The 11,147-nt window shown below is 36.5% G+C and overlaps 1 protein-coding gene across 2 annotated transcripts; it reads right to left on the bottom strand.

Annotated features, from left to right (window-relative positions):
• On the bottom strand, positions 1-10,747 carry LOC110051029 (SAP30-binding protein-like). 2 transcript variants are annotated; one of them, XM_089277149.1, is made up of 12 exons: positions 10,473-10,747; positions 9,642-9,712; positions 7,642-7,693; positions 6,031-6,092; positions 4,726-4,774; positions 3,675-3,772; positions 3,123-3,214; positions 2,528-2,588; positions 1,719-1,770; positions 1,274-1,338; positions 850-886; positions 1-312 (listed from the first exon to the last, which is right to left on the bottom strand). In XM_089277149.1, the coding sequence occupies exons 1-12, from the start codon at positions 10,630-10,632 to the stop codon at positions 149-151; spliced, it is 963 nt and encodes a 320-aa protein (XP_089133275.1). In that variant the 5' UTR covers positions 10,633-10,747; the 3' UTR covers positions 1-148. The 2 variants fall into 2 exon arrangements, with proteins under 2 accessions (XP_089133275.1, XP_089133274.1); XM_089277148.1 differs by having other exon boundaries at positions 6,031-6,095; positions 10,473-10,746.
• Between the last annotated feature and the right edge of the window lie 400 nt (positions 10,748-11,147).

Genomic DNA, 11,147 nt, shown 5'->3' with positions numbered 1-11,147 from the left:
TTTATCTCCAACATTTATTAACACATAAGTGGATCACCTTCAGCACAACTTTACACCGGCAAGTCTTGCCCTTTGGGTCTCATCAACCCGAATAGTTATAGGGAGAAGTTTGTTTATACAGTTCAAAATCTTTCAGCGCTGTCCGCTGTCATGACAAGATCTTTGGCTTTTTGGCAGCGAACGTGACGTCACTGGTAGAGGTAACACTGGGTCCCAGGACTCCTGCTTTTGTGGGTGGAGTCGCAATTTTGACTGGAGGCACGGGCACAGCACTCACGTCCCATTTGCTCTTTCTTTTCTTTGGTTCCTCTCCTGATGAATGAATGAAGAGAAGACTTCAGAAAAGACGCTACTGGTGTTTGAATAGAAAGTTCAAAAGGTCAAAGTACTGGGTATATTTTACTATGCTTTACCACGGCAGAGTATATGGCATCAATTGACAAAGAATACAACAAACAAACAAACAAACAAACATAAATAAATCATAAATCTAATCTAGTCTAATGTTATGTAATTACGAAGTATGTTAATCTTGACCGAATTTTCTGACAGTTTATCTTTCTGCATTTGAACTTGAAAATGGTGTCACGATGTCACCGAAACGTTGTTCTTTCTTATCGCTAAGTTTTACTTATTTATGCTTTACAAAACCTTTGCTTATAAAAATCTTATTATTATTATTATTATTATTATTATTATTATTATTATTATATAACGGTTTTATTAGCGAGTTGTCTCTTCTATACATGCTAATATCAAAGGACAACAGCTCAAAATACAACTTGCTTACAATAAAAGTCCAGAAATAAAACCGAGATACAGCCAGACTGCTATAAACTAGAACTGTACCTGAAGCGGGTTTCCTTGTTCCTGATACGAATTCGACCTGCAGAGGAGAAACAAAAAGATAATTCAACGTCCAAGTTGACTTGAAGATCCAATGGGGATTCTGTTAACCAGCAACAAAGGGTGCATACAGGTACACGGCCCCATTTTCTTATTGTAAAAGATGATGAAAATTGATCCATACCGCGCGTCGTTGGTCTCTGTTTCTGTTTGGCTTCTGTCTCTGATTGTATTACAGTACGTACTTACATGCTACAATTTAAAGACAAAAATGTCGCACCCCGACCTTCTCATAACTACCACCTCTCTACAACGGCCACTTTTCTGTCCCCGAGGTGGCCATTGTGGAGAAGTTCGACTGCATACAGATTCTCCAACTTTCTGAAATTCTCCTATTACCTTAAATTGATAAATTGTCCATACTAACCTGTGTCTTGGCCTGTTTTGCTTTTTCCTTCTCCTTTCTTTCGTACGCTTCTTTCTGAGCTTTAGCTAAAACAAACAAATCATTACGTTTAAGGTAAGGTAAAGTCTGCATACGAGCCTACTGGCCTATCAGGCCGACGCTTATCTCCTCTTTCAGCATCATAATGCGATTAGGAGGATTTCTACTTCCCCCTAGATGGGAAGCAATTTTCGGTCGTGTAATATATTTCTTATTGATAAATACCCGAGAAAAGAGAGGCTCTCAGCTGAATATATCCTTTCTGTTTATCACTCACCACTGCTGGTGAAATGTACAGTGTAGATATGAGCGCAAAACAAGAGGTTTCCATGGAAATGAAAATGTGCGGTTTACCCAAGGGGATAAAGTCCTACTTGTTAACTCCCGCGTTTTAACCAACTACAGTGTATCGAGTGCGTTCACTCACATAAATTTTCATAGTACGATTCCTCTGGCCAACATGTTGGGTCAAACAAACTCTGTAACAAAAAGAAAAAAGCAGCAAATAAAACAGAGACTTTTCAATTGCGGGAGCATGTGTCACGTGTCATGGGTCAAAATTCACTAACTCCCCAGGGTGAACAAAACCCACTAAACACCTAGAGAAAAAACAACTTGAACTTTCGACTCACAGGCGATCAGGTTGTGCACCTTGAAACCATGGCAACTTTACGTACCAGTCAAGGCAAGCAAATAATTTTTTAGCAGTTTATTCTGCTGTTGAGTTGGGAGGTATGACAAAACACTTAATGACTGGGCCCACGAGAAACAATGAGCTTTGTTTCCCCTGGACCCTTAATGTTCCCCTCAGCTTTGCCTCAGGGAACATTGAGGGTCCCAGGGAAACAAAACTCACAGTTTCCCTTGTGGCCAGTCATTAAATGCTTATTGTCTATCCTAAAATAATGTAGACCTTCAAACTACATGTATTTTACTATCCATGTCATGGACATTGCTCTTACAATGGAAATTCTTGAGAGGTCTATTTTCATCTTTCTTGCATACAAATCTAACTTTATGCATGAAGCCTACGCTTTTAGTTCAAGTTGACCAGTGGCATTTTCGTCCAAGAAAAAAGAAACAAAAGAAACAAAAACATAATGCACAGGATAATGGATAATTAGCCAAACCAACGTTACAGGGCATTCAGACTCTGATAATCATGTATTCAGGTACATGTACAGTGCTCAGTGTATGAAATCAAAATGAGTGGATTACATCAAACAGAGTTGTTACCTTCGGATAATTGCTCCCCGTTTCATCGATATTAAGGAATGTCACCAGCTTCTTATAAATACTGAAATAACAGTACAATAAATTGGTATAAATAATTGTTGAACTGTACATGCTAGTTAACTATATTATTTAATATTCACAAAATTGATATTTTTGGTAAGTCTAATTGGTTAAAGCTAAAAGATTAACAATATTATACAGTGTATGTTTCCAAAATGTGTTCCGTAAGTCTAATTGGCTAAAACTGACATGTGTAATGTGATAGTGTTCATCATCAGGGAATAGTGCATGCGTTGTAAGTGTCTTGGCATAGTTGTCTAAATTTCCAAAGTTTATCTTGACTTTTAAAATGGTTGCATAATTAAGTCCCTGAGTATAATTCTTGAGCTACATGTACCAGTTACTGTAATTACTTTTTAGAATATAAAAATTCTGCAGTCACAACAATCAGCATACACCGTACAGGTGTATAGGAAATTACATGAAAACTCTCTATTGTTTTCATAAGATAAGGCAACTGAGAATTCAAGATCCTGACAAAACTTGTAGAATGGATGTCTCACAATACTTAATGTGATCCCTTTCATGTACTCACCTTGGATTTCTGAAGTCTTTCCTCTTTTGTATATTGGTATTTAAATCAAGGTTTCCTCTGTGTTTCTTTTCCAAGAGTTTCATAATCTTCTCCTGTAAAGAAGAAACATACCAAATATTTAGTACTGTATGCTCACTGTTGTATGTTTTTCATGTTAAATGTACCTTAGCAGCACAGAACTTTGACTTGTCTTTCACTTTGTCAACCCCCCACAGAAGCCCTAGGGGAGGAGGTAAGGGTGGTTTATGGTTTCAATTTGTCTTTGGCTTAAGACTTTTCACATCAGTCTCTAAAAAAAAAAAATTGATTTTTATATTTTCTTCTCTTTTCTGATATTCATTATCACAAAATGACACTTGTATATAATGGAAATGAAAGACTTAACCCAAGAATACATTATAATGTCTACAAATCATTGTAATTTTGAAGAAATTAACTTTGTCATCTTTCAGACAAGAGATAAAATACTGCATGCAGAATGTATGGCTCATCATCCTGGTAATCATGCACACATCCATCAAATCAAACACTAAAGAGTCTTCTTTTAAAAACCTGAAGTTTGTTTGAACAGCGTCCTGCAGGTTCAGGTGGCAACTGTGGCATCACCGTAGCAGGGATTTGGTTTGATGTTGCAGAATCCAGATGCTCAGCTGAATAATGAATTATAACAACAACAACAACAAAAAAGTATAAAATTTATTTTTATGGAATGCATTAGTCCATCTGAGTGAAAAGCTGAGTTACATCTAAGCACCAGGTAATTTCAAGAACACAGATGAGAAGTCACAAAGAAGCACAAGGTGTACTGTAGCCAAATTCTTTTCGAACTTCTTGCCTGCATGCAAATTTATTAATAATGCACAAGGAGCATGCTGATAATTTCCTTTTAACGATAATATTATTCCACAAGTGCGTGTGGGATGTGAGACGGTAGATAGCCAATGAGCCGCATAGTGCTGAGTTGGCTATAATCATCTCGCATCCAACAAGCACGAGTGGAATAAAAATGCCTGCAAAATATAGAAAACTACACTAAAATAAAAATGCCCCCCAAAAATCATGACTTGTACGCTTACATACTATATTTGTAGAGCATGGTATAATGGCTCATAACCCATGATGACTAAACTAATGAAAACTCTCAAATTACATTATCCAATGATCTAGTTTAATATTTTTAAAAACTAATACATTCTCCAAGAATTGCAAGTGATCCAATGACTCATGACATAGTCAGTGTGCAATATATCATTAATAAAGCATGCATATAATATAATTGACATAACACACATGCTTTACATCAATGACACTATAAACTTATTATGAACTTAAACCGACAAATGATGGAGTACATGACTCCATGACTCCATGAACATTTTTTTAACAGCATGTAAAACAGTGTAATGCAGTCTTAATGTCTTGTTTCCAATGTTGCTAGCAATTTTGTTCCTGCAGACAGACTGCCACTATCTAAAATGTATTACATGTAAGACCTACAGCTGTGTTTTTAATTAGTTTGTATCAGTAAGATAATTATGCAAGGCAAATGCACAGCTGTTCAAAAGAATTGGAAAGAGAAATACTGTAACTCATTTTGATTCACCTTTTTCAGGTTCTTCTTCAGATTTTGAAGCTTCTGTAATATCACTTATCTACAGAATAACATTCAAATACAATGAACATGTGTAACTACTTACCACATAAAATTATAAAAAACTGGTAACAACAACAAACAAAAACATTTCTTATGCCAACAATAATACTGACAGTCTTATTATGTACATGTACATGCTTGTGTCAATTAACTTTTACAGCAATGTTAAAATAACTAATTAAAATATGAACATGTCATTGACAGTCAAAAAGTTTTAAAAAGCACAAAACCACAATATATTAATAATAAATAAATTAATGAGTCTTTTGTAGAGATGTGTACCATGATAATAAACTGTACCTTCTACAATTAAATCTATGCATTGCAAACAGTTTTAAATTTAAAATTAAAGTGCATGTATCATAATAAACCTGCATCTATCAGAGTTGTGATCACAAAAGAATGCTGATCAATATGAAAAAAATTATTATAAATTAAGTGATTTTCCTGTAACTCACGATGGATGCAAGTCATCTGAAACATGAATTTTAAAACTGTGTCCATTTGGTTAAAGATCATGTCTTGACTGCTATTACTTTGTGAAGAGCCACAGTTAAAATAAAAGAATTCATAGTTTAATTCCATTCACTGAGCATTACATGTACATGTGCATGTTGGCTTTCACATACTGTAAACTTTTCATACATTATTCTCTTGCTTACATAAATACACAAACAATAACTCTAATATAATTGGCCAACTTGTGCAAAGCTCACTTGCAAGTCTCAACACTACACTTTGGAAACCTACATGTACTACTGTAGGTAGCTGTAGGTATTGTACCTGTTATACATATATTCATTTATGGAGTACACTTTTTAAAGTACAATTTCTTACTGCAGAGCTAAAAAGCACACTCTGAATGGTGCAATTCTCAAAGACCATACATTTAAGGGCGTCCACACCCATTGTTACTGCGCATCCTTTCTGCATATGTCACAATGTCATTCCACAACATACACCAAGGGCATGAGCTAAGGAAGACGCACAAGCAAGTATAGGCCTAACTGTATCTCAAAAATGAGCACGGTGACTCTACATTTTTTTTTCCTTTTTTTTTTTTGGGGGGGGGGGGGGGGGGCTTGTTGGCAAAAGATGATCTTTACCTTACTTCATGGTAAGTTTTGGGATAATATGTCCGTGGGAACATTTTGGGTGGGCATGAACATCCTCAAGGTGTAAAACCACAGACTGGTAGCTTACTTCTGTAATTTGAAAATAAAAACATACCAGTCTTACAAAAAATGTCCTTACCACAGGTTCTTGTGTCAAAGGTTTTACTACCACAGAATCTTCACTTTCATCTCCTTTGCTTGCTACTGAAACAACCAAACAAAATATGAGTTAACATAACAGTCAAACGTCTCTTTGGGGACAACTCCATAATTTACAGATCTAGACCTCTAAATATTAATGTTGTAGTACATGTGCCCAGACGTTGACACATAATTCTGATCAATATGAGTATAAATATACTTAATTAACAAATAAAGAAGCCTCGACTGTGCTCTATTCTGTTGTAAAGCACGCAGGAAGTGGTAGAGCACGAAAGAAGTGTAGGGGAAAACACGAGACGTAGTCGAGTGTTTTTCCCTACTTCTCGAGTGCTCTACCGCTTCCTAAGTGCTTTACAACAGAACAGAGCACAGTCGAGGCTTCTTTATTTGTTTTATGATAAAGAATCAGATGATTTCCCCACGCATTCGGCTGAATTTTCAAACCAAACTTTATTTTCCAAACGAGCAAAAGTGGCGTCAGCCGTGCACTGTTCTCTGATAAAGCACGCTAAAATAAGCCAATCACAATCCTTGTTAGAATTGTTCAAATAATTTGATTGGCTAACGAAGCGACAGCTGTCAATCACAAACTGGACTTCAGCTAAGCTTTCAGTTTCGAGTAGCTTGAGCGACCTTCGAGAGAAAAACGATGCCTTCAAAGTTCTCTTTTAAGTTAATTTTTAAATACGGATCTAAAGGCAGGTAAAGGTTTATAGTCCAGAGGAATCCGGCCGTATTGTGGCCCATGAAAACGAGCACTTTTCCAGTGAAAATTACGAAACGCGGAGCCCAAAGCTTGTAGATGAAAATGCGAAATGCCGAGTTGAATTTGAAAGGAGCTACAGTTATTTACGGCTTGTAGCGGCATGCAGCAAGATTGCCCGAACTAGCGTAAAAGTTAGAAAGACTTAACGGCTCCCACTGGTTCTACTCCGAGCACAGAAGAGAATATCAGAGCAAGTTTTGCACTGACCACTCGTCGGTTTACTTCACTGAGATGACCGAAGAACGAGCGTTACTACACTGCATGTAAGTGTTGTTTAAGCAAATGAGCATTTTTAATTGTAAATTTACAAAAATAAAGCTTCTCATCATAAACAGAGACAGTTCAATTGCTGTTTTCTGTCGTTGTTTTACTTCTTAGTATAATTTCTGCCTTCGTAACAAATATGTCTTTATCGAAGCACTGTTTAGGTTGAGAATTTGTTTATTTCGCTGCAGCTGTACATGTTTTGTCGGCGGGAATCTAGCAAAACTTGTTATTTTAGTACAGTTTTAACACTACTGTTGCTAACAATGGTCTCTGTGAGCCATATTTACTGCAGAAAAATAGCTCGCTTCCAGTGCGTTTGTCTGAGACACAGGGGATGTTTAATTTGGGTCAAATTTGTCAAAATTCCGAAGCAAAATTTTGGAAGCCAACTTACCGTCATCAACCCGTGCTCTGTTCTCTGATAAAGCACGTTGTTTCAGCCAATCAGAGCGCGCGTTATATGGAAACTTAATTATAACAACTCATAAAATTTGAAAAAAAAGTCAATATCATTTTCAAATTATTTTAAGTTTCTGATGTTTTTCATACATTTACCTGTTTCTTCAGTGACTGTGTCCTCAATTGTCTCTGTTGTTTTTTCACTTAGCTTTTAAACAAAAAAAAAAAACATCAACAAAAATCAGTATGGAAGTACCAAAAAGCCTGATGAGATAAAAAATAGAGAGGATGAGCAAACTTTGACAGATTTAAGTTCAGGTCATAAACATTTGCAAGCACAATGTCAGCTACAGTACAGTAGCACAAAAAAAAATTTACATGAAACAAATTAAATTTTCCTTTTGTCCCATAAATATAATAGACATTTTATTAAACGAGCTTAGTTGGTCAGTATGAGAGAATCTTGAACTTGGTCGTGTCTACAGACCTCACTGCATTTGGTCTGTACTCACAACCTCGTCCAAGATTCAGGGCTCAACGTTGCGACCTGTGGGGTAGCCAATGCAACTGGATTTTGTCTGCTGGCAACTAACTTTTGATGTGCGGTCGCCAGTCTAGCCACCGCAATTTCAAGTTATTATTTTATGTATTTATTTCTTTTTTCATTTCCTAAGATCCACGATGGAATCAATTAATGTTAATTGTAAACCACCAGGAATGCACAGATAAATTAATTTCTTATCACTTTCATGAAAAAGCCGTTTAAACCGCCTTTACTATAATTACTATCGTGAATCAGCTATCTACATGTTTGGTTGAAAGTATCCTGGAAGTGACATTTGTTCCTAAAATGAGATTTTTGCAAAAAGAAAAATTCTTTACCATTTGATTGTAAACCATGATCTATCCATTTAAAAAAAAATAACATTCATTTTCACATTACAATTTAGTAGCTGTATGTTGTAGGAAAAGAATAGGGAGTTAATTCAATTTACGAAAGCTCACATTATTATTGAACAGAAATTGAATGCATGTAGCGATTGTATATTTGTCGCAGCTTTCTCATGAATGAAATTATAGTTTTCTTTTTCATTGGCAATATTTTGTAGTTCCTAAAGAGCATGTGAAAGAAATAAAATACATTGATGGTAGATCGTAGACGGCCGAAACGCAACCCTCAGACACACACATTAGCATTTTGTGTTTTCTTTTTGTAGATATTGGATTTCTCCTTGTCTCGCTGAAACATGTTAAACTATTTTTAACTTTTCCAAAAAGCGGTTAGTATTTTGGTCATTTGATGTAAATTTAACTTCTCTTCCAATCATTCAATGCATCTCAAGCTTTAACAAAAATAGCCCGCTTTTGACTTTCAACATTTGTACTAATTCCCGCTTGCGATTGAATTCAATTGCTGTATTAAGTATGTCGACACGCTATGGAATTTCCCACCCAGCATGACTCATCAAGATGGGTTGAATTGCTTCAAAGACTTCAACTTGAAATAAACTGCTTAAATGGCAAAAAAAAAAGAAAGATGATCAAACCAATTCGAATAAGGAAGGCATATTTCAGCGTTGAAATTGTTTTTTTGTTTGCTACGACTTATGTTGAGATGTAGCGTTTGGTTTGGTTTTGTTTGTACAGAAAATACAAGGAAGAGACTAAAGGCTTCCAAAAACGATTGAATACTTAAGCTGAGCATAAGTATTGAGGCCTAAATATATAAGAAACTATTTCCCTAAATAAACATGGTGTAATTTGTATCATCTTTATTGATGAAATATTGTTCTTACTGCAGAAATTTTCAAGTAAAAATTTTTGGCCCTTGACAAATTTTTCAAGACCAAAAAATTTGTGCCAGTGACCAAATCTAAAAACTTACGAGCCAGCTGGCCCCAAGGTCTTTTACTGAAGTCAAGCCCTAAGATTCTCCCATACAGACCTCCTGCTCAGCCAAGAGCCAATTATCAAATGAATTACAGTTCAACCTCTATTAAAGAGCCACCCTCAGGAGAATGGAGAGAAGCTGCTCAATAGAGGTAAAAATAATAGAAAAACCCTCATCGGGACTTTGATTACTTGCTGCCTAATAGGGGTGGCCGTTTAATATGGGGCTACTTAATAGGGGTGCGACTGTAGTACACCCAGAATACCTGATTTTTTGCACCTTCTCCGGCGTCTTCTTCCTCTTCTGCCACATCATCATATGACACCAGACGAGCACCTTTATTACACAATAAGTACTGTTTTATTATTAATCAAAACTATAACAAAATTCTTGAATGTGATTGACCATCAGCAGCCCAATTTGAGCATTCGACAGTGTATGCATCATACTTGTAATTGGACAGTACCTGTCATTTTGTGCGTGCTGTTTCAGTGCACTTTGTTGAGTAAACCGCTGTGTTTTTCAGCATTCATAACGACGTTTAATCGTTCAGCACTAAATCGATGGTTTGTTCATTCCTCGAATTTTGTCATAGTTTTGATCAATTGGTAACAGCACTTCGCGTCGTCCAATTCAGTCAGTAATCATACTCGTGATTAACAAATAGGACTCCCGCTTCGTGGTTGTCTGATTTTGTTAATCACTCGTATGATTACAGACCGAACTGGACTCCACTCAGTCCTATTACCATTATAAATCATTTCTGCACTGTCTCATCCTCATCAGGTAAAAGGAAATGATAAATGTTGAGTAAAATTAGTCAAGCAAATGATTGTTTGGAGGAATTTTACATCTTTGTCCAAAAACACAAACGGGCACGATTCATCAAAGTAGGAGTATTTTCAAATCAAATGATTTTTCAAACTTTCGAAATGTTTAGCTTAAAGCCTTCTGACATGTAGACTGTACATGTTTGTCTTTCACACTGTATTGTAAAAGTATACGTATGCACGCACTGGTCTAGATCTTTCTTGAAAGCCGTCTCCATAGGCTTACAGAAACAAATCCTTTACCACACACATTACACTTAGCTTACTTGAAGTCACTCTGGCTTGAGCAACATAAGGTCTCGGCACAACTATCGGTTTGACGTGATTGTCTTTGCTTTCTACTTCCTCATCAGAATCTTCAATGTCACTTTCACCAAGTCCATAATCTGCAAGAGAATTTAAAGACCCTATTCTTGGATTATCCATGCCTTATTTCACGAGACTGGCGTTGATAAAAACAAAAATGTGTCCACAATTCACCGAACAGCCATTTCCGCCATTTTGAGTATGACGAGCATGTCACAAACGCGCGTTTGGTGTATCGCGGGCACAGATGGATAATCCGTGCGGACTTGACGGCGGACTTTGCCGAACTTAAATGTACGTGCCTAGCAACTGTGGGAAACACAAGAAAGGCGTTCAAAGAAGGAAAAAAATACTCAATGCTTCCGTAGCTTCACGGATTGCCTTTTTGAAATTATCAAGTGACCTAACAATCGCCATCAAGGACTTATCGAAATTGTCCCATTCGTTCCAGCAAAGTTAGTCAAAGTCCAGTGACCCTTCAAATTCCGTTTCGAGACACTCTCACGTACATTGTCCTAAAGCTAGTGTTATATTCATAGTAATCTCTATTAAAAACAATGGTAGAAGAACTTATCCACAAGTTATTTAAACACTTCAGTTCATCATGGTTTTGAGAGCAGCTTCCTCTGCTGCGG

The sequence above is a fragment of the Orbicella faveolata genome, unplaced genomic scaffold (assembly GCF_042242905.1).
Source record: "Orbicella faveolata isolate gen_17 unplaced genomic scaffold, um_ofav_v1 contig_46, whole genome shotgun sequence".
Taxonomy (NCBI): domain Eukaryota; kingdom Metazoa; phylum Cnidaria; class Anthozoa; order Scleractinia; family Merulinidae; genus Orbicella; species Orbicella faveolata.
The sequence above is the reverse complement of the archived record's forward strand: the minus strand, read 5'-3'. Positions and strand labels throughout refer to the sequence as shown.

Coding starts and splice junctions, on each gene's coding strand:
- LOC110051029 (XM_089277148.1), bottom strand. CDS start 10,632: ATGGATAATCCAAGAATAGGGTCTTTAAATTCTCTTGCAGATTATGGA. Junction 4,775..6,030: donor CTTTGACACAAGAACCTGTG/GTAAGGACATTT, acceptor GTTATTCTGTAG/ATAAGTGATATTACAGAAGC. Junction 3,215..3,674: donor GCTGTTCAAACAAACTTCAG/GTTTTTAAAAGA, acceptor TCTTCTTTACAG/GAGAAGATTATGAAACTCTT.